General features: G+C 40.4%; 1 protein-coding gene across 2 annotated transcripts in view; it reads right to left on the reverse strand.

Moving 5' to 3' along the window:
• Window positions 1-26,836, reverse strand: part of ATP9B (ATPase phospholipid transporting 9B (putative)) — a 325,951-nt gene that overhangs the window by 72,783 nt on the left and 226,332 nt on the right. For both annotated transcript variants that reach the window (XM_019544740.1, XM_019544749.1), the window contains exon 12: window positions 16,904-17,064. In XM_019544740.1, coding sequence (XP_019400285.1) covers window positions 16,904-17,064 — 161 coding nt within the window. The remainder of the gene's footprint in view (window positions 1-16,903; window positions 17,065-26,836) is intronic.

Below are 26,836 nucleotides of genomic sequence, written 5' to 3' on the forward strand. Positions count from 1 at the left end.
GCGGGCTCCTGGGAAGCAGAAGACTTCCCTGGGTAAGGGGTCGGTGTGGGAGATCACCCCCTCATTTCCTCTCAGGATGGAGTCTCTCACAACAACACGTTTTGTTTGGTCTTGGGGAGAACGGGGTCAGTAGCTCCAGTTGAGCCTGTGTTGCCTGCAGGAGCTGGCAACTCAGCAGGCTCTGCTGGAGCAGCAAGAGGTTCATACCTGTTGCTAAGCTCTGGCAGGGCAGGGGTCTTGGTGTGGCGGGCCTTAGGGCCCTTGACCACCTTGGTCCATGCCCCTGACTGGACAGAAGGGGAGGTCCCGGAGTCCTCCTTTGTCCTGGAGGGAGACAGTGGTCTACCCTCCAGCTCCCGGGGGAGAAGGGCCTGGCAGCAGGAGTCTATCTCCTGCTCACAGTCCCTGATGGCACGCAGTCTCTGGACTGTGGCCTGGCACTCCTCCAGCTGGCACGCCAGAGACCCCAAAAGGGAGCAGACCCCACACGGTGAGGTGGCCATGCTCCCAGGCCCCAGAGCCTGAAAAAGGGACAGGCAGCCCCCGCAGCCAAGAGCCAGAGGCTCTGTCTGCATGGAGCCTGGAACCACGGGCTCCGTCTGGGTGGCCATCTCTGAGGTGCCTGATAGGGGGCGGGGGGGAGGCCGCAGAATGTGCCCATCCGTGTCATGCCACTGGTAGGCTGGCTGGGGCTGTCTACCCTAGAGTACTCACAGGCAGGGCCTTAGGCCCTCCTGCGCACCCTCCTGTGCGAACTCTGTGCTAACTCACGCGCCGGCAGACAAGCACGCCTGTTTGCACAGCCTGTTCACGTGCCTCCCTGGGGGCTGGGCAAAGTAGGGGTCTGGGCAGGGTGAGACCCAGCCCGGCTGGCACTCAGACACCACCTCCCACTCTCTAAGGGTTAACCCCCTCCCATGACTTGGGGGTCATCACTGACCACAAGATGAACATGAGCCTGCAATGAGATGGCTGCAGCTAGTAAAGTGACCAAAAAGCTGGCTTGCATCCATAGATGCTTCTCAAGCAAATCCCAGGATATCATTCTCCCCTTGTACTCAGCCTTGGTGAGGCCGCAGCTTGAGTATTGTGTCCAGTTTTGGGCTCTGCAATTCAAAAAGAATGTGGAGAAGCTTGAGAGAGTCCAGAGAAGAGCCACGCGTGTGATCAGAGGTCAGGAGAACAGATCTTACAACGACAGGCTGAGAGCCATGGGGCTCTGTAGCCTGGAAAAGCACAGGCTCAGGGGTGATCTGATGGCCACCTATAAGTTGATCGGGGTGACCACCAGTTTCTGGGGGAATTCTTGTTCACCACAGCGGCCCAAGGGATGACTAAGTCAAACGGTTATAAACTACTGCAAGATTGTTTCAGGCTGGACATAAGGAAGAATTTCTTTACTGTCCGAGCCCCCAAAGTCTGGAACAGCCTGCCATCGGAGGTGGTTCAAGCACCTACATTGAACACTTTTAAGAATAAATTGGATGCTTATCTTGCTGGGATCCTATGACCCCAGCTGACTTCCTGCCCTTTGGGTAGGGGGCTGGACTCGATGATCTCCCGAGGTCCCTTCCAGCCCTAATGTCTACGAAATCTATGAAGCACTCTAAGATCATGGGCACAGAACATTTAGAATGGTTTAAATGTGATTTAAACCTCAAGTGCACAGAAATACAAGCCAGTTAAACTGGTTTAAACCTGTCTATTATTAAAAAAATATACCTGGAAAATGAAGTACTAATCCTGAACCGGTTCACTTTGAACTGTTCAGTGTTGTGTGTGGACAACAAGCATTCTAAGCATGGGTTTGTTCCACCCTCCAGACATCCCACATTACATTATTCCTTACACCCACATACATGGATGCAGCTGGCTACTCTGATACACAGCCTTTACTCTGTTGTCCCCAACCACTTTTTCCCCCTTTTGTTGGCACTTCTTTTTAAAAATTGATGTGCTCCCTTATAACACTTTGTTAATAACAGCTATCTTTCTAGTAACGAGCTGTGTTCTCACTCCCCCTTGACTGCAGCCCTTATCATGCCCCCCCAACCTTTGAGAATCAAAAAGCATGGGTCCAAACACTTCATCTACTCCCCAAGTCAAGCAAGCACATTGCACACTTTGATCATTTGCAGCGTACTGAAGTTTACCGAGCTCATGTTTAGAAAACAAGGGAAAGCAGAAAAGTAACAAAGCCCCCAGCCAATGTCACTTACCCATGGAAATCCACAAGCATGGGTATAAACACTCTCCTAGCTGCCCACTGTAAGGCATGCTGGACTGGGTGCTCACTCCCTCATTCAGTGTCAGAACCGCAGCATTTCATGCAATTATGAACCAGTTCCCAATTAGTGCCATTTTGGAACAGTTCATTGTTATATGCGTCTACACTATAAGATTTGTTGTCCCTTATCTACTGCAGTGGCTCACCACATCCTCTATTGCAGCTGCCTGTATATCCCAGGGAAGAATAAACACAATAGCTTTGTCTGATCTATTGCTTGCTTCTCTTGCTGGATTCTGAGGGCAAAAACAGATGTCACCTTTGGCCTGCAATAAAAATTATTATAGTGACACAAAATGAAAACAAACAGGGGTCTGTACCTTTTATCATGCCACAAATGGTCAGTGTGGTGCCTATCTTCAAGAAAGGGAAGAAAGTAGATCCGGGGAACAACAGGCCTATCAGCCTGACATCTATCCCTGGGAAAACCTTGGAAAAAATTATCAAAGAGACCATTCTTGACAAACTGGCTGATGGTAACATCCTGAGGGACAGCCAGCACAGATTTGTTGCAGGTGGGTATTGCCTGACCAATCTCATCTCCTTCTATGACCAGGTGACATATCACCTGGACAAGGGAGACGAGATTGACGTCATATATCTGGACTTTAAAAAAGTCTTTGATCTGGTGTCCCATGATCTCCTCATGCAAAAACTGGCCAACTGCGCCCTTGGCTATATCACAGTCCGATGGCTGGGGAATTGGCTCTGAGGTCAGACCCAGAGAATGATAATTGATAGAAGTGAATTATCATGGTGCTCCGTGACCAGTAGTGTTCCCCAAGGCTCCGTCCTTGGACCTATGCTCTTTAACATCTTTATGAATGATGTGGGTAATTGGTGTCAGGAGTGGTCAGGCCAAGTTTGCTGATGACACCAAACTTTGGGGTAAAGCATCCACACCTGAGGATAGGCTGGCGATCCAGGCCAACCTTGACAGGCTCAGAAAATTGGTGGATAAAAACCTGATGACGTTCAATATGGAAAAATGCAAAGTACTCCACCCTAGGGGAAAAAAACCCCCAAATCACATTCACAGGCTTGGCAGTGCTACGCTTGCTAGCACCGTGGACGAAAGGAACTTGGGTGTCATGACTGACCACAAGATGAACATGAACCACCAATACGATGTTGCAGCTGGTAAACTGGACAAAACTCTGGCTTGCATCCACAGGTGCTTCTCAAGCAAATCCCAGGATGTCATCCTCTCACTGTACTTGGCCTTGGAGAGGCCACAGCTAGAGTACTGCATCAAAATTCTGGGCTCTACAATTTAAAAAGGATGTGGAGAAGCCACAGACAGTCCAGAGAGCTGTGTGTATGATCCGAGGGCAAGAGAACAGGCCTTATGATGAGAGGCTGAGAGTCATGGGACTCTTTAGCCTGGAAAAGCACTGGCTCAGGCATGACTTAGTGGTTGCCTATAAGTATACAAGGGGTGTACACATCAGGATCTGGATTCTGGGGGAATGCCTGTTCAACACAACGCTCCCACGGGATGAAAAGGTCAAAATGTCATAAACTCCTCCAAGACTGTTTTAGGCTGGACATGAGGAAAAACTTTACTGTCTGAGCCCCCAAGGCCTGGAACAGACTGCCTCCAGAGGTGGTCCAGAGCAACTACTCTGGATTCTTTTAAGAAACATTTGGATGCCTACCTTGCTGGGATCCTATGACCCTTGCTGACTTCCTGCTCCTGGGGCAGGGGGCTGGACTTGATGATCTTCTGAGGTCCCTTCCAGCCCTAATGTCTATGAAATCTATGAAGTAGGGTGACCATATGTCCCATTTTAACCAGGACAGTCCTGGATTTCAGAGGCTGGCCCCAGCTGGATGTTGGGAATTATAGTGAGCATTCTGGAAATGTAGGGGTGTGGGCCACAGTCTGGCCAGGAGTCAGAGCAATGCAGAATGCCTTCCAGGTGGACAGGCAGGCACTGCTGCCTAACTGTCGTTCAGCCCTGTCCCCACCAACTTGTGAGAGTGTGGGGGTAGAGGGCCAGTGTCCTGGGTTTCCTGGATGATGTCCTGGATTTCCAGGATTTCAATATGGTCAGCTACATATAACCTTAGGAAGTGATGAGATACTGCTGAGGATAGCAAGATGCACCTTGCATCTCCTTTTTCTGATTTTCTACAATATGCCTAAAATGCAAAAAGAGTTAATTCCAGGGACAGAATCTGGGTGAAGAAAGACTGGTAGTCAATCCACATAGCAAATACAGCCAACAAGTAAGACTTTGTCCCTAACAGGTTTAGTAGTGCTAATGCTATGAGATCATAGGCTTTCTGAATTGGACAGGCAGGTTGATAAATGAAAGAAAATTCCTGAATATTAATGACACTCATAAATGGTTTTAGATTCTACATGGCTGAAAAGTCTGACCAATGGAGATGAATGTTAGAGGAGAGTACAGGACAGGAGAGACAGATTTTGACATTTTCAAAGCAGTTTAGGGGGTTTAGACATATTGCTTCCATTAATTTTAAAGGAAAATGTGTCAATCTTCTAGACTGCTTTGAAAATTTCAACCAGAAAGTGTAAGGACAATAATTTTGTGATTTGAAGAGCAAAGGAAAGGTAAAAGACTGCTATTACTACTAAGCGATATTATATCACACAGGCAGTATCTGAAAAACCTATAGAACATAATAAGATTACAATCTTCTGGCAGCAGGAAAACTGTGCTTGGTGATACTCATTGTGCTAAAATGACTGCCCTAACAGGAAAGTACCAGTATCCTGGGGCAAATGTTTAATTTTATTTTAACATTGTAATAACAATGGATTAATGATCTCATTCAGAATCTCAGTGATGTATTTGTTGTCACTGTGTACAATGAAGTAAATTTAATGCAACAGGCCAGGTATAGACATTATGCTTTTACCAGTAGAAGTGACTGGAAACCAGTCTATACCTATAACAGAACAGAAATTTGTCACACAAAACCAGTCTATACCCATAACAGAACAGAAGGTCAGCACACTGACTGATTTAAAAACAGTGGAATCCAGTCTAAGATTTGCACACCCCTCCCCCTCCACCAAAAGGCGAATTTATGTTCTGCTCACTACCAATCTAAACTACACTGCTTACAGAAACCCGATTCCATCTTGGGCTTTTTGAATGTCTGTACCAAGCCACAGAGTCTAACCTCCTGTACCAAAACTAAATACAAAACTAAGAAATGGAATAGTTGTAATAAGCAATATAGTCTATCCATTGCAAATATAGGATTATGTGTGCACTGCATGTTCTATGCTATTCCTAGCCTTGTTATGAATTTCCACCAGTCCCGTAGATCTCATTATCATTATCCATTTATATTCAGCCATAGTTTTCCTTTTGTTATGTCCATTACTCCTAGTTATCCTATGTACTAGTGCATCTTCTGTTTCTTTTCCAGCAACTCAGAGGGTGGGAATGAGAACCCAGAATAAATCCTATGGCAAATTAGCTGGTTTCTATGGAAGTTCAATGCATCAAACTGTGTAGATTCTGGGGCAGACAAATGGAAATCTCTATTTTTAATTTAAGCAAATACAAACACTGAATATATTACCAGCAGCCCATTTTTTTTCCCACTGTTTTATTTTGATATAAAATTTAAATTTAGTGTTTTTCAGAACTTTCAGTGAGACACTAATTTTTATATTGGAATGCATATCTACACTACAAAAGATGACAGAAGAAATCTGGAGATAGTTTCTTGTTTATAACTCAGCAAATGGTCAAGGCTTTTGGCAAAGGTAAAGGAAGAATGGACAATGGGAATGGAACTTTTCATTCCACACTAGCTGAGGAAAACAAGTTCCATCAATGCATCCTGACACAAAATCCAGCTATAGTAAACCTTACAGAAAGCCACATTATGGTATGAAATGGGATTGCCTGGTACGGAAAAGTTAAAGGGAAAACTGAAATGATAAATCACTGCATCTGAACCATGGTAGCAAAATGTACATTAGCTTCTTCAAACAATGCCAGGGAATGCTAGCAGCAGATCTGCATCAAGTCTAGGTTTAGGCCTGATGGCAGACCCACCCACCTACCCTAAGCACAAGTATTCTCATTAACCCCTGCTGCTAGACAGAAGCCAGAAGAAGTTTGTAAGAGAGTTTGCAACAAAGTCCACTTAAGCAGCAAGAGAAGAACAAGATGAGCAGCTCCATAGCCATTCTCCAGCCTGACAAGCAGGGAAGGGATTAAAATGGAGGCAGAATACATACCTGAACCAGAATACATACCTGAATGGGGAAGGTTAAGGGAAAACAGGAGTGAAAGGAACATATAAAAATAGGTGAGTGGCAAGAAAGGAGACAAAAATAAGAGAAGGAAGGTTGAAGAGGTGGAAGGCTGAAGAAGGACTAAAGAGGGCTAAAGAGACACATGGGAGGGGGATACAGAAGTGGGGAAAAAGGAAGCAACAGAGGAAGAGAAAGAAAGGAAAACTATGTCATAAAGCCCTAGGCTGCAAACTACTGGATACTCAAGAATGGGCATCACCATATTTATTACAGTATTGTGCTCTCTCTGAATTACTTCAATAATTTAAGGGGTGTAGGTTGTAGTTGCACTGGTCTAACGACATAAGTGGACAAGGTTCTTTGGGTAAATCCAATATCTTTTATTAGACCAACTCTTTTATTAGACCAACTCTTCAATAGTTTAAAAAACGTGAAGTTGGTAAGTTTACAGTTAAAGTGTGTGGTGCTGTAATTTGTGTTATGCTACAATAAAAAATGTGCTAAATGCTCCACAAACAATTGTCATGCACCTCTGAACTCCTTTTACATAGTCTACTCATTAATTTAGTTCCCATAGTAATACTACTACTAGTATCACAGATTTTGGAACAGCTTCAAACAGCTGTCATTTTTTGTTACATCAGCAAGTTACAAAAGTTTAGTTTTTTCCCCTTCTAAATTATAAGAAAACAGAAACCTAGAAGGGGAGCAGGGCTGCCAACAGTACATATCTGTGCAATAAATTATATTAATCATGCGCTTTGGAGCATCTTGCCTACTCATTTCCCATAGTAGTGGTCTACTGAATGCAACTTAATGGCCCAGCTGAAGTGAAGACCAAAGGTCAGGGGGAGGATTTTTTAGGCTTGTTACAGACAGTCCTTAAAAAACAAGCTAAAAAACACCTGTGTGTCAAGCCTGTAAAAAAATTCAGCCATCTGCTAAAGAAAAAAAGAAAAGAAAAACCTAAGTGATCAGAAGCTTGACTGAAGATCTCTCATCAGAAAGAGGCTAGAGAGGCATGCATTGATGGACAGAGAAGGGCCAGGTTCAAATTTAGGAGTTTAAGACGAACCATAGTAAAAAAGTTAGGTTAGTAAAAAGCTTGCAGATAATCTGCAGCTTCTTGATGGTTTGACACCACTTTGCCTGCACCGCAGAGGTACCCACACCGTGGTACCCCCAACTGCACCCCAAACCACAGCATGCCGGCCTCCCAACCCCACCCCCCAAGTCTTACTGTGGATGGCTCCCCCCAGGCCCAATCCTGGCACTGACCCCAAAGAACTATAGCCTGCCTATCTGCAACCCAGCAGAGTTGCAGGCTGGTAATGGGACACAACAGCAGCAGCAAATGACTAGGGAGGCTCCTGTGGGCTACAAAGCTCTGAGAGAATGCCCCCTGCAGGATGCTGTGCTTCTGTTCAGACACTTGCCTGAAGTATATATTGGATACTATCCAGGACGTGAACAGAAGAGGGATTTAAGGGGTGATTGTCACTGAGTGGGAACTTTCTATTATCCAGAAGTTCTATTTTTCAGTGGAACACATTTAAAATGTGCATTTAGCAGATTTTGCATTTACTTCTGGGCATGAAAAGTCCCGATATGTCAGACTTGGAAGACTGAGATGCTTTATAAATATTAAATTCTTCTCTTTCTCAGTTACCTGGGCTTTAGATGGAAAGATGTAGAAGAGGCAAGACTCGGTGTCCCTTGCTGCAAGGCTAAGTTATGGACCAGGGTTTAGGACAATGCCCAGTGCTTTGTAGCCATCACAGAACCAGGACAGGCCCCCTGGCAAATCTGGGGGCTGAGCATCAGCACAGGTGCCCAAAAGAAATGTGTCCCACTTGGCCCAATGATACGAGCTGTAGAGGTACACTTATAGGCTTGTTGACACTCCATCAGGGATTGGACATTATCCTCACTGATCACAAAAAGTCATGCATGACTGGCAAAAGCTGTCACCTTACCTGGGGGGGAAGGGCAGTGGTTTGGAGCTGCAGCCTGTTGGAAGGCCAGGCCCATCAGGTGCTGTGACAGCATGTGGAGCAGTGACTCAGTAGTTAGGGCACAGAGCATTCCTAAGAGAGGTCAGCCCTGTGGGATTCCCCTGCATGCTGGGAATGGGGCACATAGCTCTCTGTTCACCTTCAGGAGGCTAGACATGTTCTGGTACAGGAGTCAGCTGGTTAAGGTGAAGACAGGCCTAAAATCAAATGCTTCTAGAGTTCCAATTGGTTGACCTTTTCAAAGGCTTTTTCTTGATTCAGGGAGACAAGGCCAATGTGATCAGAGAGTTCTATGGCTGCTAGCAGATCATGTAGCTGAAATAGGCTGTCTTGGATGGCTCTGCCAGATGCATAGTAACTCTTTTCAGGGCCTACAACAGAAGCCAGGACCATTTTGAGCCAGTTGACCCAGGGCTTTGGTCAGTATTTTGTAACTGGTACACAGGAGTGACACTAGTTGCCAGTTCTTAATGTTACTGGGATCCCCCTTCTTGGACAGCAGCATGAGGACTGCTTGCCAGTAACTGACTGGAAAGATCCTATATTCAAGGCTCTACTGGAAGACACGCATGAGGTCTGAGCCCAGGAGAGGCCAAAAGGTCTTGCAGAATCTGATGGGTAATCCATCAAGAGTTGGTACCTTCCCTGTGGTGAGGTCTTCAACAGCAGCAGTCGGTTCTGCCAGGGATAGCTCCTGTTTCAGCTTATCGGCCTCAGATGTGCAGAGCTGATGTGCAGCTGTTGAATAGCCTCTGGGAAGGCAGTCTCAGCTGCAAACAACTCTGTGTAGGAGCTATAGGCATGCTCTTAGATCTTGGCAGGGTCTGTGAGCACCTAATCCGACAGGGTTGTAATGTGTCAGGTGATTTTGTTCTGCATACTTTTTCTCTTGGCTGGAAAACAATCAAGGTGGGCTATCAGTCTCTAAGTTCTTGGATGTGGGCTCAGCCCTTTACCAATTCACATAAGTGCTTCTTCTGAAGTTTGACTCTCATGCAGTCCACGGTCATTACCAGCATCCCTCAGGGCAGTCTCAAATTCTACAATGTTTTCCTTTAGTTTTTGCACATTATGGTAGTGGTCTTGGGTTGCCTGATGTGTGTACTGTTCACAAAAAATCTTGATTTGTACTTTCCCACTACTGTTTCCAGGAAGGGAAAGTTACTTCCTGAGGCTGTCCAGGTCTGCCACAGGTATGTGAAGAAGTGTCAAAACTGGGCATCCTACAAGAGGCTAACCACTGAGATACTAGTAGACTGCTCAGTTGTGAATTAAGTCAGGAAAACCCAGCTGACACCAGGCCAGACTATGATCTGAGAGCCCTGATGGCATGGAATGGCTGCAGCACAGCAGAGTCAGGTGGTGCTCAGTAATATACAGCTGATTCAGGCAAGGCAGGAAGAACATATCAGTGGTTGCCTTCACCCACGTGTACTGCTTCATGCTATGATGGAGATTCAGCCACATGTTTAATAGCCTTGCTGCCTGTACAGTTCTGTAGCTGTCAAACAAGGGTGACTCATGCCCCCTCTTTCTCCCCCCCCCATTCAGGAGGCCATTGTCATTGGCTATAGTCTGTAAAAGGTCATCCAGCATTCTGAAAAAGTGCATCCCTTCCTTGCCCTGCCCTTGTTGGGTGCATAGTTATTAATTAGGATGATGTGCTCCAAAGTGGCTCAGGCATTTAATAGGTGAGCAGGAATGATTTTCTGGGTGACCACTGTAACCATTCTTGGTTTTGGTGAGAAGAGGATGGCAATACTCATAGTGGAAATTGTGCCATGGCTTAGGAAGATTCTTCTCCTTCAGGCAGCGTGCCAGTCTGCTGCATTGGTTCCATTTGCATGTATCTCTTGTAAGAAAGTGATGTCTAACCATTTCTGGTTCAGGAACACAAAGAAAGCTGCTTTCTGGGGTTCCTGCATCCATGTATGTTGAGTGAACCAAGGGTAAAGGTCAGCACTGCGAGAGGTTTGAGATGTTGACAGCAAAGAAAGAGAGGAAAGAAAGCTATGAGTCAGAAAGTAGCCCAGAAAGTTGATCTTGGCAGTCAAGGGGTTTGTTCTCTACTAACAAGTTCCTCTTTCGAGCTGTCATCTTCATTTTCTTTTTGATTATCCCATCAAAGTGCTGTGTTAACTTTTTTAGGTCTAAAAGCATGCTATTTTGTTGCTTCCATAACTCACAGCTGCTTTTTTGTACTTTGAGCTGAAGCTTGGAAAAGTTTATACTTAGGGAACCATTCAGGTGCTTGGCTCAACTTTCTAGAATCCCCTTCTTCATCAAGAAACCTAATAACTTTTTCAAGGGAGTAACCTTCCCTGAATGCATTCTCTAAGGAAGCAGCAGACGACTGGTGGTTTTCCTGCTAGACATCAAGAGTGGATTGTTTCCTGCTTTGAAGGGTGGACTGTTGGATATGTTAGGGCAACCAGAGCCCTTGAGTTCCCCATCTTTCCTTGACCCATCTTGCTGGTGGGCAGGTACAGGATAGTCCACTGGAGTTAGAGATGCCTATTCCAGAAGACCACGAGGAGTTTTTGGAGCCTTTTGAGTTTTCTGTGCCACAGTGTGAGAGAGTCAGAGAGTGAGCCTTTTCCAGGAGGCCCCATGGCATGTAGGATTCTACAGGTCAAAACCAACATTGCAAATTCTACCTGGAAACATGGATCACCAAGCACCAAAGTATATGCAAATTGCTTTACACTGCACCAAATTCTTGTTTTCAGGTTTTAAGGCAAAGTCCTACATACTAGTCTAAATCTGAAAATAACGCAAAGCATGAATTATGAAATACGGTCTACACTCAAAGGAAACAATCTTCTGACCAAATGGAGATGAAAAGTATATTCCTAGACACTGCTGCATGATTCACAGACTCTCAGAAGTTTAAGGCTGGAAGGGACCTAATGAGATCATTGGGTCCAGCCTCCCTGCTCTGGGCAGGAAAGACTGCTGGGGTCAAATAACCCCAGCAAGTTGTGTGTCCAGTCTTTCCAATCATCACTATTTCACGATTACCTGACAGGAAACAGACATGATGAAACCGTATGGAATGCTACAAAAGCACTGTTTGTAAGACTAAACTAAAACCAACAGCCTAAAGCCAACAGCAAAAGATGGTCAGTCTGTCAAGCACAGATTTATCTCCTCCCACTTCGAGAGTACACGCAAGTCAAAAATCACCTTGGGATTGAAGACATCAAGAGCCTTGGATCAAGGGAGAATAAAAGGCTATTAGTGCCATGCTGAGGTCCAAACTCAGATTTCACAAGGATCAGTGAAATTTGAGGCATCCAAGTACATTAAAAATTCTTGTCACAAAACTTTCTATGAACTTAATCATAATTTCAGAAACCTAGTGGACAGTATCTAGTCTGTTTATAAGCATAAAGAGAGCTTGTCATAAAAGACAGAACTAAAACCTTACTTTGGCATCTTCCCTCATTTAGATGATACATGGACCACTATTGGTAAAGAAAATCACTGTTCTTGCCAACTGCCTTGCAGCAGCATGATAAACAGATTATCAAATGGAAGGGTCCTAATTATTAAAATATCCAAATGAACATCACTGGCCCATTATATGGCACGTGAGACTGGAACTTCAACTATGATCTCAACAACAATACAGCCATGGTGGAGGCACATTCATAGGATGGATTTTTTCCCATGTACTTGTGTAATAATGGCTTCACGTAAGGACAACAGCACAGGTGCAGACACTATTTTACAGAAAGTGATAGAAAATGCATATCAACTAAAGTCTCTATTTAGCACATGTGCTTCAATGTTCATAATGACTCCAGAGAAATAAATAGCATTTTTAATGTCAGCTCATTAAATCAATTTAGGGGTCAATACAGGGCTTGGGAAAACTCATTCAACATTCAGTTTGTGAACGACCTGTTTCCTACTCTAGTTAGGGCAACATCTTTAGTGTTTGGGATGATGAAACACTTTTCCCAATCTCTCTCCTGCTCCCCAAATTTAAAGTTTGGCTCAAGTCTCCATGAAACTAATGCAGTTTCTAGTATGGATAGACTCTGCCTGAAACAGCTGATTTTTTCCCCGCAACTGATTTCCTTTACCTGTGGAGAAGAGCTCAATTATTTTCCCCCTCATAACTGTTTTAGAAGCATCCAACAGTGAGAGGAGACAACTCCTGGTGTTTCATTATCATTATTCTGGCAATTCCTATCCCAGATGGTTTACAGTTCACGTACAATCTTGAGAATAGGTCAAATCTTTACCCTCTATGCCTAACATCCTGATGGGAGGTAAAGAAGTGTAGTGACATTTGAACAACAGTATGATCCAAGTTGTTTATTTCGTTGATAGAGTGGGTAGTGACCTTGTACAAGGCTGACTCAATTTAAACAGAAGTCAGTCTAGAAATAGACTGGCTCTTGAAGAAAGTATATTTTCTGCTAGATACCTATTCACTCTCCTTTTAGATACCAAAATGTCACATTTTGGATCCAGTATATCTTTTCTAATATCACTTCTTTTGATATTAACCTCCAATGTTTGATAAAACTAATTGCTATTATACAAGCAGAAAGTAGTCAAAACTAATTAAAACATTTCATTCAAAACATGGGCAAAACCAATACACAGAAAATAGTGCAATAAGTCCTGCTATTTTGTTGCTCAAGGAGCAGTTAATATAGGTGGTCTTGCAGGACTAGAGATGCGAGTGGAAGAATTAGAAGAATGTTCCTCTTCAGGTCATGAAATTATGCAAAACACTGCATAATATTACTAAAATAGATGGGACCCCTTACTCTGGAATAAGGAGACTCTCCCTTGGTTTTAATATCTTTTTATTGGCAGGGATGGAACTGCTATAAAGTTGTATCAATCAGGAGTTAGGTATGTGTTCCATCCTAATTCAGCTGCATCCAGTAACAAGTTATATCTACCCTCTATTTATTTTAATAAACTTAGATTTAAAACCATGGTTCTTATTAAAGAATTTAGTGAACCCTGGCAAATAGTCCCCTCTAAACTCTTAATTTGCCCTGTTCAAAGACAGATGAGGGCAACTGTTAGGAACCTAAAATGTTTTAGAGAGTTCGTGGGATATCAGGTACATTTTCTTGAGTTTGTTTTACTGATGTAGCATACATAGTCTCTACACATAGGTAGTGCCAAGCTGTATTTAGCTCTATCGTCCTTATGTTTATATGAATGTGAAATGTATTTTTTATAGTAGGGCCAGGATTGTATATTGGGAGAGACTCCAAGCCTAAATGGCTGCAGGGAAGTAACAGCTGAGAGCTTGTTTACTCAACAGGACCTTCCAGGCCATGATGAATTAACATTTCAAAAGGAAGAGACCCCTAAGAACACCACCTGGAAAGACACAGAGGGGAAATTAAGTGAGACACACTATCTTTAGGATACTAGATTAGTAATCTTTGAGTCTGAAAGGACGCAAATATCCTCTCTTGCATAATTAGAACTGGACAGACATTTTGTGTTGTAAACATGCATGGGGTAGGGGCAGTAAGTTACACAGTGTGGCTCCCCATGAATCTAACAGGTGATATATGTAAATGGCCAGATAAGAAACCCTACTTAAGCTCTGCCATGAGAGCAAGTCGGGATCTTTAGTTTTTTCCCCAGGGCTTAGAGAAACACTGGAGCCCCTCAGCTAGCGGGCTGAGTAGAAACTACATTCTTGAATTTAAGATTTAGGGTAAGAACAATTTATTGTTCTGTCATTTCCTCTTGCTTGTTTGTTCTTATATCTCTGTCTATATCCCATTGTATGGTAACTGATTTCTTATGTTTTTTCTTGGTTTTTTTACAATAAATCTTTTTGTTATCTTTTATAACTTACTTATTGTCAGGGTAAGTGCAATTTCAGAGTATTTAACCATACATGCAGGCCTCTTCTCTAGCAGGAGAGTCCATCTTTTCTGAGCACATGACTGGACAAAGGTGCAATTCTTCTAGCTGGCTAAATCTCCTCTAAGAGTTGGCAAGGCCCAGGAGAAGCAGGTAAAGGTGAGGTGTCTTTGGTCAGGGAACTGACCTTTGGAGCACCTCAATCTGCTCTCAATGGTCACAGCAGATGTCAGAGAGGGGTTTGGGGCAGAAGGGCACCCCTGAAGATGTGAGAACATCCCAGGAGTATCTTAAAGGCACTTCTGGCCACATCTGGGGTTGGAGAATGTCACAGTAACATAAACCCACCCCACCACTTACGAAAAATAAACATTTTTTACCTCTACAGATAGACTTGCTAACTCTGTAATATTAAGTAACAGAAAATTAATACATGTCAAAGAGCAACACCATACAAGGAACGACAGGGAGTTCTGACACAAGCAACAGTTTAAAAGGTGCCAATAAATCCATAACACAAAATCTGTTTGCAACAGAGCATAAATCAATTTGATATACTCCTTGATAGGTAACTACCTAATTTGTTGGGGGTGCCTCCAGAGTTTGTGGGGGAGAACATGGGCCTGGACAGCCATTTTACAGGTGGAGTGTGGCGGCCCCATCATGCCCAACTGCAGAAGAGATCCCAGTGGCTCATCCCCTTACTGCTGACTGGTACAGGATGCCTGTCATGTGGCCCTGCTCTTTGCCACGCAGCCCTACCCCTCACTGCTGATAAATGGAGAAGGGCAGAGCCACAGGACAGGCAGCTCTTGCAGCCAATCAGTGGAGAGGGGTCATCTGGTCTTCTAGAGTTGGTCTTTTTTTGTAATAAAATAAAGAATCACTGTCTTGCAATATGCATAACCACTACCTCACACTTTTCCTGAATCATTGTCCACAGCCCTTTGAGCAGGCAGCACCCTCCCCTTGCTGGGCTGTTGCAGTGCACTGAGGACCTGCTGGGTCCCTCTGAGGAGCCAGTATTTTCTGTTCCATAAATTTTTCCCCATGGATTTCAAAAACATTGCCTGAATTTCATGGGTAATGTCACATTTCATGGAGCAAATGTGGTATATCCCTGCTCATTGATGAAGTAATATATAGTTTGGCTTAAAGCCACATCTTTCTGTGCATCTCTAATGCTACCTTTGAGAAAGATCAGCCCTATAGCTCTACAGACAAAAACCAAAAAAAATATAGGTCCCATTCCTAAAAATTCAGTTCCATCCTTAGGTATCATATAAATCTAACAAGAGCAGTGCTGACCTTCTCCAATGGGCATAAGGATCCTGGGTTTAAAGTTTTTCCCCAAGAGATTATTTATTGGTAAGCAGGTGCATACATACGGATATACACTCTTAAATATTTCTCATTGACTTATTAAAAAACATCATCAATAATACATGCATTCTGTTTTAAAAAAAGACCAATTTTCTATTAGTTACAGTTGCACTAGCCTCCAAAAGTCTGAAAATACAATATCCCTTACTTATTGTATTCTTTTCCATTTTATACTCCAGACATCTTACAAAGCTATTTAAGTACTTTAAAAAAGTCTGAGATTTCTTCAGTTGATATATTTATTGAGTATCAAACAAGTAACACTTGTAAAATGCACATTTTTCCCCTTGAAAATTTTAAATGGACGAAATGAAGATTTACCTAGTTTTTAGTAAGGAGAGCCCACAACTTTAGGAACTTATTTCTGTGTTTTGGACATGACTACAATCTAAAAGTTAGCAGCTATCTTTGTCTTGACCTGTAGAGGGAGTTTCCTCATTTTTGCAAAAGCAAGCTCTATAAAAGTAGAAGATATTCTTACCTGTGTAAGGCTTCTTGTTACAACTTACATTTCTGTAGGAGACCATAGTGTTCTAGTTTATCTGCAATTTGAATATACTGTACTCATGTTTAATGAACTAATTAATTCAGGGCAAGTTTCTACTTGGTCACAGTATCTAACACCTGTTAAAATGCCCTTTAGTTGCAAAAGAACCATAATATTATACAGTCATTAAGCTTAAATTAAATATATTAGAGTAGTGGAAAAAATCTTTTTATACAGTATTTTAGCCAGTGAGACAAGAACATTTTAAATAATTAAAAAGGCATTAGAAGTTACAAATGCCAATATATATCAAATAGTTTGTTTAAATACACATTTTCTAAAATTGTTTTCTCAAATATACTCAGATTGTATCCTTATTAATAAATGTATGTTAGTAAAAGGATTAGATATCCTGATTACTCCAGCAGATGAACATTATACAAAAAATACAACAGTATTGTTTTCTGTAGAGTGATCCTTCAAGAATCAGCAGATTTGTTGGCACCTTCTTCTTCAGCTTCCTGATAAGATCAATTTCCTTCACAATGAGAACCAAGTATAAATTTCAAGAAAGCCGCATTCAGTGAAATTAGACATCTGTGTTTTCTTTTTGTTCTTATACATACCTGATGGGGATAATGTAGGAAAACAGGAGGAGGAACCGAAAAAGGTTGCGGTACCATGGACCCACAAATCCTTGCAAGGTTACCATAACAATTGACAGTGCAACGAGAGCCAAAAACAGGGCTTTGGTCAGTTGATTCAGTTCAAGGTCCAGCAAACCAACCTAAGGAAAACAATTCAGTAAATCCAGGTTAGCCATAAATTGTTCATATACTCACACTTACGCAATACAAAAAATAGGAAATAAAAGGCCAATAATAATTATTAGAATTTTCATTTTTTGTATGCTCAGCTCAATTCTAACAACACATTCTAATAAACAACTCCGATTACACTTTATGTGATAGAAATTGTTTATTTAAAGGCCAATTACATTTCCAACGCTCATGCTATGAATTGTACCACAAATGTCTTTTGGTGACCTTTATTACAGAGAATATATCCTTCTTGGGGCTATCCCCCAATTTCCTCCTATTACGTGTATATATATATATATATATATATATATATATATTTTTCCCCCTCTGAGAAAAATTGCTGAATCTTTGTGTTATTCTTGTAGCATGGTGAACTGTTCATTTGTTGGCATTATATCACAAAACTTGTTACACTTGAAAATCAAATCCAATAATATATTCAGTTGTATCTTAATTTGTTACCATTCCGTGCTATTTTAAAGAAATACCATTTGGAAATCTGCAGTATTAAAAAAAACCAAAACAACTTTTAATAAATAATGACATAAATAGAAAAAATCCATTTCAAATGTAATATTTATTTTTAGTTTAAGACAGAAGAATAGAAACCAGGTTTTCCACAAGTAAAATAAAAACACATTCAAGGAACTCTTATGAGTGCTATCATAAAAATGTGTTCATTGGGCAGTTAGCATGCTCCTAAATAAGAGGTATTTTGAATATAGTACAACTAAGACTTCCACTTTTCCAATAATGTATATTGTATTATAAGTATTTGAGACCCACTTTTACGGATGATCTTATAGTCATGAAAATATGTGGGAAAATCATGTCAGCAAGGCTTCCCTAGGCTCCTTTACAGAGGCTCTTTTATCTGTAGACCTTGCCAGCAAAACCAGTAAAACATAACACTTCCCTAGATAACAAACAATCTGTAAAGGAACTATATTTAAGTAGTTCTGAAAAATTCCAGCATTCTTGCTTGTGCACAGGCTGTCCCTTCCCTTGAGAACTAGGCAGCTGAAGACCACAGCGGCTGATTTATCAGCTGCATTTAAAAAGCAGCACAACGAGGACAAATATCTTGCAATTTCCGCTGCTTCAACTACTACATAGTTTATGCTTGAATTATTGAGAAAAATAGGTTTTTGGATTAAAATGAAGAAAAATTAAGCCAGGGAAGTAGAGCATGTTTCAAAGCCCAGATCTTTTTGCGTTGACAAAGGCAGTCTAAGTTTCAGGCCTCGCTGAGGATCAGATGAAGTCATTATTCATTCAGTCAGGGAAAAAAGACTCAATTACCTCAACCTAAAGATGCTATCAATGAATGCAAAGTGCATATTTTACTCTATTCATCCAAATCCCATTAAAAAGTGAAAGGAATGATTTAATCTGGCCTTCTAGAGTTGGTCTTTTTTTGTAATAAAATAAAGAATCACTGTCTTGCAATATGCATAACCACTACCTCACACTTTTTTCCTGAATCATAGCAGTGAAAGACTGTAAAGGCAGAGACAAAAACTAACAGAAATGAATACAAAGTTTCTTTTGAAAAAAAATGCCACTTTTAGGCTGGAAACATTAAATGTAGGCCACTGCACATTGATATGTAGCTAATACAAAGCAGTAATACCTTGCTAATTGATGACGACAGATGTGAATATAAGAGTTTAGAATCCAACAAAAAGCTGTTGGAACAATTTTTTTTAAAAAGAGAGGGGGGAAAATCTCTGGTAAAAGATTTTTTCCAAGTACATGGCAAATGTCTTCTTTTGGGAAAGTGATTTGTCGTCTTGCAAGATAACTTTACCTCTGTCTAGTCTTCACATCATATTACTGTCAGTAGTCTCAGCATTTCTGTTTTCTATACTAAGTGAAGTCAACTGTGACATCCTCCTTTTTTGGTAGGGTACACGTACCTCCAAAACTCTTTTCTGGAATTAGGTATACTTAAAAAAACAAGGTATGTAGCTTTATACTATACTTTTACACGTATAGTATTTTCTGCAATCAAAGCATGAATCACAAACCATTTTATCTAGGTAGCTAAACATTTCATACTGACATCTAACCAATTTTCCATTAAGTAGGCTTCAGTGTTGGTGAAATAGGCAAGTTCCTATTTCAGTGTACACATCAGATCCTGCACTTTTATAAAAAAAATTGTAGTGTGTGATCTTTTAAAAAATGAATCATTTCCTAGTCACAATAACCTGTTCTACCCTAAAATATTCATAATGAGAATAAGTAATTATGACTACATAACAAATAGATAAATTAAGTATACAAAGTAATTTTCAATATTTATTGCTATTTCCAATATTTGTAAAACAAATTTTCTTCTACTTGTCATAATATTTGTTCTATCTGAAACAACTGTGATAAGAAAATTAAATACGCCACTGGAAATTTTAATCTCCAAGGGAAAATTTGTACATAATGTCTACGACAACCACAATAGTTTTGCAAAGGGGCTGCTCTAGGATAATGAACACAATAATTGCCTGTATAATCTAAAATGCTACTAATGGCAACAATCACAAATCCATTTAGCTCCTCTTTAATTTATGTACCAAGTTTTAAATAGCTAATGGTTCTCAGTAAAATAATGGTTTATACCAACAATAAAGGGTAAGTATGGCATTCTCCTGCTTAAACAAAAAAAATCCATCAGTCTAGTTTTTATATTATTTATTTATTTACTATGTTTGAATCAATGAATGAGTAAAGGGCTCCAATATTCACCATGTAGCACTGTACTGTACATCAGAAAGTAACAAGGTGGAAGTCACACTATTCACGTTAATGAAATCAACTTATTTTAATTAACAAAAAGGTAAAAAAATGACAAAAACTTTACCCATTAACAAATAATGAAAAACATCAAAATAATAAAATTATTATGATGAACAGCCATCTATGCTTTACTTCTGTGAGGACATCATGCTTTGCAGTTATTCTGCTACTAATATAATAGCTTTCCCAATGTTACAAACCAAATAGATTACTACAGCTACTGGAAAAACCCTCCTAATGTTTTAATGTAAAATGTGACATTTCATGAAGATTGCCACTGGTACAAATATGTCTCAACATACTCCTTAAGTCAACTCAGTTACAATTTAGTCTAAAACTGCAATGGATCTAACAATGGAAGAGGAGCTTGTGCAGTTTCTCACCTGTAACTTTTTTTTATAATGTATCCTGATTTTGATGTGTTTTCTTAAGTAAGACTTTTTAAAAGTAATTATATTGCAGTAATCATTCAGGTTCTGCACTGCCTAACACCATATTGACTGCAATGGCGTTTCATGGCATGTATATCAGAGACAGATTTTGCCCTTCATTTACATTGCAATAGTTGAAAATGCCTTGAATACTAAAACACACTCTGAACTGAACTTTAAGTATCATTTAAGAAATAATGTGATTACTTTTCTTTACACTCTTAAAGTCATTATAGCTCTATTTTAAAGTAGCAGAAATACCATAAAATGTAAATAAATACAATTTAGTAATTTCAGACTCTAAATTGTGCTCTTGCTTATGCATAGTTTTGTATAAACATATTTTGCATTTCTTAGCTTCTTTTTTAAAAGCTGGGCTAAACTAAACAAATTTTGTCACTTAGAAAAATGGCTGATATATGGCAATTCTTTCACAAAAATGTTAGCTGCATATGGACTACTAAACATATCAGCAGCACAAATATAAAGCTCTCTGGTTTATTACGCCAGTAATCTTTTGAATAAAATAATTTTTAATTTTGTTTTAAAGATTCTCTAAAAAAACCCCCTAAAAAACCATAATGCTGCAATCACATTTTCTATTTTATTTTATACTAAATCTAAATAGGAAAGTTTCAAAGTCTCTAAGTCTGTCCTTTTGATATTTTAATCATTAAAAAAACTCCTATAATTTAACCTGCCAACTATCACATAGTGCAATTATTTATTAAACAAGTGCCCACTTTGGATAACAGATTAAACAAATTCCAAATATATTGTTAGGACTCAAACCTATTCAAACATAGGAGATTTGAAATTTACGAATTTTCTCTTAACTCGTCCTACGTGCAAACTTAGTACAGGGCAATATGCAAATTAATGCAAACTCTATCATGCTCTGTACCAAGATGTTTCTTGACTTTTCAATAAAGCAACCACTAACATACACAAAAGAGCATTACAATACTTAAAAACAAAACATCTACAGAAAAAAAGTTTTCTGCACTTCATCAAATTTTCACATTGCACAATCATTCAGTCCTAAGGGAAGTAATGACTAACTATAAAAAACATTTCCTGAAGTGTTAAAAAGCTATTACAATCCTTATACTTTCAGGATTATTTAGGCATTTTGCAAGCTAAGTATATTTACCCTTTAGAATTAAAATAAAATCTAGAAAATACCAATCTTGATCTTTCATTGCATTTAACATTGATTCTCTGCAAAAATGTACAATATAATTTCCAAGTGCCAACAGAGACATGCTGAATTCTTTTATTGCTTTGAATAGCAAATCATATGTCTTGAAATCTGAATTAAATACCTATACTATATTGATTTGGAGGTGAATACCAAGCTAAAAAGCCTTCACATGTTTGAGCTGTCATAGTGCTTATATGTAAATACGTATTAGATTTTTATTTTTACTTAAAATGCATTTCCCTTACAACAAAACAATAAGCATACATTTTTACATGCATAATTTGAAAGCCTGTGTCTAGAGAACATAACTAGTTTTTACAAAAATATTTCACACAATTAATTTTCTATGGCTCTAAGTACAGAAATTAATGGTACTCCTCTCTATATATCTTCTGCAAAGAAGTTTCAGTACATTAAGAATTAGGGTTCTGAGTAAATGCTGTCATTTTCTGGTTATTTCTATTATGTTAATGAGTCATTTGTAACCAGTATGGTATTTACATCTGAATTAAACTTACCTCTTTAATAACATAATTCCTTTTTGTAATCTGTATAATAGCACACCAGAATGTAAAATATAAATATATGCATTACCTCCCCTCTCCACCTTTGGTAAATAAACCTTATGTTTACTCTCTATTGCTGGCACAGTCCCATGTCAAATATTTTTGACCTGAGGCGCATAAAGTTAAGCACCCATACACCTATTTGAGAGTGGCCTGATTTGCAAAAGTGTTGATGTTCACTACCTCTCACGAAGGTAACAGGAGTTGTGGGTGTCCGTTACCTCTAAAACCCAAAATTTATTTATCTACCTAGATTTCAGAGTCAAGGTGCCCAAAGTAAGGTGCTTATGTTTAAAAAGATTAAGTGATTTTTTTAAAAAAAGATTTGGCTTTCAAAGATGATATTCTTTATCACAGCATACATTATTTTTACCTGTGTGCACAGTAAAACTAGTTTTTAAAGGTGAAAACAAAACAAAGTGAATTTATCTAGAAGCAATGTGACTTGTGTTTAGCTTAAAACAAATAGTGAATTTTATTTTTATTTTCATTCACAGTAATTTCTAGTATACCAAACAGCTTAAAAAAAACAAAACTCCACCCTTTTCCCCTCCCCCATATATCCTCTTTACCCCAGTAATCCTGAATCTGCAGTATCACTTTTACAGTATGGATTCTGCTGGTTAATAAGTTTACTTGCATGATTAGTTACATGCTTCCTTAACCTATTTCAGTATCTTGCCATATTATGCCTGCCTCAAGGTTTTAAAGATAAGCAGCAATTTCCTAAAGGGATGCCATATCATAGTTTGGTCAGCAGAGGGTACTCAAGATTGGTGCTATATATCTTTTCCCCAAGAAAGCCCTCATTTGGTAATATAGTACAAGTAAACAATGCCATTTTTAACTGGGTCACTTATACTCTTAGAGTAACACACAGCAAATACTGCTATGCAGATGGCACCATTTTTCTCTCATTATGTATTCTTTTTTAAACACTTGGTTTATATTTAGTCAGAATAACTGTAGGTTAATGCAATTTGTAATATAAATCTAATGCATATTCTATTTCCATATTTATACTTCCTTCTTTAAGAAGTTATTTTCAACTTGTCATGAAATAGATTCCTATGTACAGACCTAAACTAATAGCACAAAGTTTCAGTACACATGTGCAGTTCACTGATACTCTACATTTTTTAACTACTTTGACTTAACGTAGCTATTACACAAAGTAACACCTGATAAAAAACATATACTAGGCATATTACTGAAAAGGTTAATGGCTTCTAAAACTAGCTTGTCTATAGAGAAGGTTTGGTTTGTTAATATCATGCCGTCCTCTATTAGATGCTATCAATTATCAGTCATTTTCACAGGAGCTACATCAATTTACAATAATTACTTCAATAACCTGTGCTATCTAGTGACATCAGAAACTCCAAAATCTAACAGCATTCAGAGAATCAAATCACAGGACAGAACACTGAATAAACTCCACTTTTCAAACTTATGTGCTAAAAGTTAGGCACTTAAATAAAAATGGTCAGACAATCTGAGCACCCGCAGCTATCATGAAAGCAAAATGAAAATTGGTACTACTCAGAGCCTCTGAAAATCTGGACACTTTTTGGATTGCAAAATACAGATTTAAGATACCTAATTTCAGAAGCAACATTTGAAAAGATTTTGGTCCAAGTTTTCAGTTGTCACATCCTCCCCTTGCCTTTGGTAATTTTGCAATTATACAGACATTTTAATTGATGCCAATAATTTATTTTTGAGATTGGTTTTTACATTATTTAATTATCTAAAAATTTTCGAGGTTCATCACACAAATTCTAATTTACTTGCTCTCTTAACAGTTAGATCAATGAACACACAGTAACTGCACACTAAATACATTAAAGCACATTCACTGGAGCTGAGTGCTTATCCTTCACCACCAAAACAGGATTACATATGTTGGGGGATACACTTCAGACGCCTGATGACAACCCTCCCACAAGGTTCAGCATATATATACTGTGTTTGAAATGAAATAGATACTTCGGATGAGCATTCAAGTCATACAATTTTTTTAAAATGTCATCTCCTTCCCCACCTCACACAAAATGGGAAGGTGGCTGAAATTCCCTCTTGGGGCTTATTCATAATCCTCTTTGGCAGGACAACTCCTGTAATTAGAAACCATAAATTAAATTAGTACAAACTTATGTTTCAAAGATTGTGTCCCCCTATTTTGTGGACCAATAGTAAATTTATTAAAATAAACAAATATATTTGCACATATCAATACTACTTTTTTCGCCTTTAGAGTTTTCTTCAGCGATTTTTTTTTATATTTGTGGAAATTCAGTTAAAAATAAAGTAGTTTAAATTGGGTTAATTTTGAAAATTTTATGCAATGTTCTCCATGCAGAGGGCTTGTAAGGTGTATAGGAAGAGTAGAAGAGACTTTTACTATTGTGCATTTATTACAGTGGTGATCAACCTGAAGCCTATGGGCCAAATCTGTCCCATAAGAGTCCTCATGGGTTGGGAAATTTGGCAGTGGGTGAGCAGTGGCAATTAATACAGCCACCCCCTTGCTTCCCCCCACCATATTCCCAAGCTCCACACAGCCAGGTTGGTTGGGCCATGCCCCCTCTCCCACACTACCAGATCATAGCCAGGGCAGGCTATTTGCCACCCACATGGCCAGATGGAGGCCAGGCCATGCCTCCTTAGCCAGCAGGGTCAGATAGGGGATGGGCCATGCTCCCTTGCTCTGCACAACTGGACTGAGGCTGGGCTGCTCCAACCCTCCATGTAATTGGATCTGGCCCACCTGCCGGGTCTGGTTTGCAGATGAGTCAGGCACTGTTCATCTGGCCTATGGGGCAAAAAGGTTGAGTACCAGTGGTGTACGACTTAGAGCCCTGCTGTTGTGAAGCTATGGAGATTCACAGTACAAAAACTCCCATTCTGCCCACGTTCAAGTGCATAGGAAATAAGCTTAGCTATCACAGTTGTACTCTTATTTGTAGGAAAGCAGCTTCCATTCTGGTCACTTTGTAAGGCTGGCCCTTGGGGAAGCTTGCATTTCCAGTATGCAGGCACCTTTCTTATTAAGGGTATGGACAGATACTGATTTGAAGTGCTAAAAATTTCAGGGAAATTTGCAGTGACATGACAATGTGTCATGATGTGCACAAAGCTGTTCAAATGCTCAATTGTCCAGTCAGGAGGTTGGTGTCTACTGATACCAGTGTGCTTTGCAACAGCCCTTGTCTCTAGAGGTTCACAATGAGCAGTGGCAGGGACCTGCAGGATTTGACTGGCCACCTACACTGAAATATTCACTGAGTTGGACCCCGCCCTCAAGTGAGAAGAGAAGCACATTGCCAACACCATCTGGAAGCATACGTCTCAACAGTCTTCAGCCCATCACCAGCCAGTTGGGTGTGTGAAAGTCCACTGGGAAAGAGGCAGCATGGAAGGTTCCCCTAGCTATCTAGGAACTCTGCCTCATCAACTCAGAAGACGCTGGCAGTAGGAGGAGTGTGCTGCTGATCTTGCAGAGGCTTCAAGAAGGACTTGTGACAGGCATGCCACAACCCCTTGGTCTGGCAGCCCCTTTGGCAACACACCTGGCTGCAGGCCTTGATCTACTGCATGGTGCCATACAAACAACATGTGCACATGGTAAAGCCCTGGTAGAGCAAATGCCCTGCACAGCTCTACTGCTGCCTCTGCTTCTAGAGTAGTGTTGACTGTCCCCTTCACCCCAGCCATTGCTGTTTCCAATTACAGCTGCTCTGAATTGTGCTCAGCTGATCTCTGAGTTAGCTGCATGCAAACCCAACCACCCTTCCTCAGTGCCCTTACTGGGCTTCCAACTAAGCCCAGAGATGCTGATGGGACAGGAATAGATATTGATACTGCACAATGACAGTTTTGTGAGGTGGGTTCATGCTGTGTTTCCCTGATGATAGAGCAGGACTAGATTCATGTGAAGTTGCCAGTGTGATTCAGTTTAGATAATTAGTAAAATGCTCAGAGTGAACTCAAATTGGGCAGTACACTGGAAAAGGCTTGAAATCCATTTTCATGAGGACTAGGAAAGGTTTATATTTTGTGCATGAACAAAAACAGGGCTGAGCAGCAAGCTGGTGTGGAAACGTGATTGGGTATATCTCCTTGGTGGAATAAAATTGGCTGTCAGTCACTGACAGATGCCCCGAAGCTGAGAGGTGGGGGTGGAACCAATAGAAAACCTGCCTAGGAATCTGGAAGACTGAACCATGTCTTATAATAACACCTGTACAGCTGCACGTGGTACATGTAACTCTAGAAAATGTCTTCTTGTTGATAATTTCCTACTGAAAAGAGATAATTTTCTGTGGTAGTTTCACCATGTTTTTCATCCTACAAAATGTTTGAATAGCTGTACACTTGCTTTTTGCAGCACTAAAAGGGTGTGTTTAGTAGGGTTTGCAAAGCTTTGGTCACTGACTTGATCTGGTGGAGATTCAGCCCTATTTGGTAGCCGAATCTCTGAGTCCGAATCAAATCAGGAGACCCTTTCACTTCTCTAAATCGTATCAGAACCCTTTGAATCAATTCAGAGGGATTTGATGATTCAGGCATAGACACAGCTTTAAATGTTTTTTCTACATACCTCAAGGTACTAGGTGGCTCGTGAATGCTGAGATGTTGGGGCAGTTGGAGCGACCCATGGAAGTGCGAGGGGGTCCCCCACATGCTTGGCAGAGGACCTCGAAGTGGATTAGATCACCAAGCCAGGGAGCCTGGGAGG

Source organism: Crocodylus porosus, unplaced genomic scaffold (genome assembly GCF_001723895.1).
Source record: "Crocodylus porosus isolate Cpor-Errol unplaced genomic scaffold, CroPor_comp1, whole genome shotgun sequence".
NCBI classification, from domain to species: domain Eukaryota; kingdom Metazoa; phylum Chordata; order Crocodylia; family Crocodylidae; genus Crocodylus; species Crocodylus porosus.